The sequence below is a fragment of the Aplysia californica genome, unplaced genomic scaffold (assembly GCF_000002075.1).
Source record: "Aplysia californica isolate F4 #8 unplaced genomic scaffold, AplCal3.0 scaffold00911, whole genome shotgun sequence".
In the NCBI taxonomy this organism is placed as follows: domain Eukaryota; kingdom Metazoa; phylum Mollusca; class Gastropoda; order Aplysiida; family Aplysiidae; genus Aplysia; species Aplysia californica.
Genome location: NW_004798181.1, coordinates 114,401 through 116,212, shown reverse-complemented (window position 1 = coordinate 116,212; position 1,812 = coordinate 114,401). Strand labels below are relative to the sequence as shown.

The following is a 1,812-nucleotide window of genomic DNA, read 5'->3' as shown; positions in this document are numbered from 1 at the left end:
ATCTACGTGCGGCGTCTGTACAGATGTGAATGCCTGCATTGTACAACAAGTCTCAGGACAATATCTACGTGCGGCGTCTGTACAGATGTGAATGCCTGCATTGTACAACAAGTCTCAGGACAATATCTACGTGCGGCGTCTGTACAGATGTGAATGCCTGCATTGTACAACGTCTCAGGACAATATCTACGTGCGGCGTCCGTACAGATGTGAATGCCTGCATTGTACAACGTCTCAGGACAATATCTACGTGCGGCGCCCGTACAGATGTGAATGTCTGCATTGTACAAGTCTCAGGACAATATCTACGTGCGGCGTCCGTTCCACCAGGAGATTTTTGTCAGGTAGGGTACAGCATCTCCCTTAAAGTATCTAGTATAGTATAGTATAAGGTTTTACGGCGCTCGCAACTGCTAAGGTCATATGAGCGCTTAAAGTATCTGTAGGTAAATAAAGTTCTTTTAGCTTTTGCATCTTTGGTCAACAACGCTCCCCTGATTGTTAAAGCTAAAGCTACGGAAATTACCTTGTTGTCCTAATGAGATCGTTAGGCACGTTGTCTCAAAAGATTGGCAGATACAGTGAGTAGGGTACACTTTTTGGTTCCACTTTCAGACACGGTGTTCAGTATACAACCTTCATTCATAGGAGAAAACAAGGGAGGAAAAAAAAGGCTCCCATTGATTAACTGCAATCACTTTTTCGTTGTGCATGATATATGCTTCAAATGGCAGTTGGAAGATGTAAGCCCTTTTCATCTTTCCTCACCCTGTGTTTCTTTCTCAGACAGCTTGCGTAGACTGGAGGTTCTCATGTATATTTACTCTTTCCATTTTCCCTGACGCTTTCCAGGATTTTTTTTCTCTTCTTCTTCTTTTATGTTTCTAAATCTAGTTTTTTCATTCATTAAACATAAAAAACACACTTTTTTGAGAGGACCACAGTTCGTCCAACCCATGCTGAATGTTTCTATCTTCTGACTTTTAATTATAAAAAAACCCAAACATTTCCAACATTTTTATTTGTGGAGGTAGGGGGGTACTATCTTTGTTAGAGTTTTATTTGGTTAATCTCTATGAAATCTATTTTAATGGAAGTGTCAGTACAAGACATACTGAAACTAAATTATATACGACTATGAAGAGTGTTTTTCTTTTAAACAGAATAAAAAAGAAAAATTAATTGGTGAGCTATGAGAATTATTTCTGAAATCTTGCAGACGCATGGATGGATGCATGAAAGAGCACTTTGCCAACCGACAAAACCACAGAAAAATAGACAGTGCTCTTTCATGCATCCATGCATCCATCTGCAAAATTTCAGAAAATGTAACATTGATTTTCCAGTGTAATTCGGCCTAATAGATCTATAGGCCAATTCGCCTCTCATTTATTTTAGCTTAAGTTAAGACTTACACCAAAACCTGGGCAGGTTTCTTACCCTCAGTCTTTGATCTAACTGTCCATTTCAGTCAAATTCATTTCAAAATGGCCTGAATCATTCAGAATTGAAAAAAATATTAAAAAGTTACGGCTCACGTCATTTTGCAATATGGCCAAAGTCAGAGACAACAGTCTCGAAATGGCCTATGTCAGTCACATCCCATAATTTTTGTTTTTATTGGAAAATGACTTTACTATTAGTAGGCCTACATATACTAATGAGGGATGAAAAATTAATTAGCTCTGGAAATTTTGGGCTATCAAAGTGCATTTTTCACTTATTGAGACAGTGGTTTTTTCACTTATCTTCGAAGTGTAAAAAAACCGACTAAAGCCAAAAAGGTAGCAGCTTGACGAAATGTACATATAT

At 38.2% G+C, this 1,812-nt stretch overlaps 1 protein-coding gene across 1 annotated transcript in view; it reads left to right on the top strand.

Annotated features, from left to right (window-relative positions):
* Nucleotides 1–6: 6 nt before the first annotated feature.
* Nucleotides 7–1,812, top strand: part of LOC101863937 — a 9,151-nt gene continuing 7,345 nt past the window's right edge. The window contains exon 1 of the mRNA XM_005110575.3: nt 7–344. Within this exon, the coding sequence (XP_005110632.1) occupies nt 92–344 (253 nt within the window). The 5' untranslated portion in view covers nt 7–91. The remainder of the gene's footprint in view (nt 345–1,812) is intronic.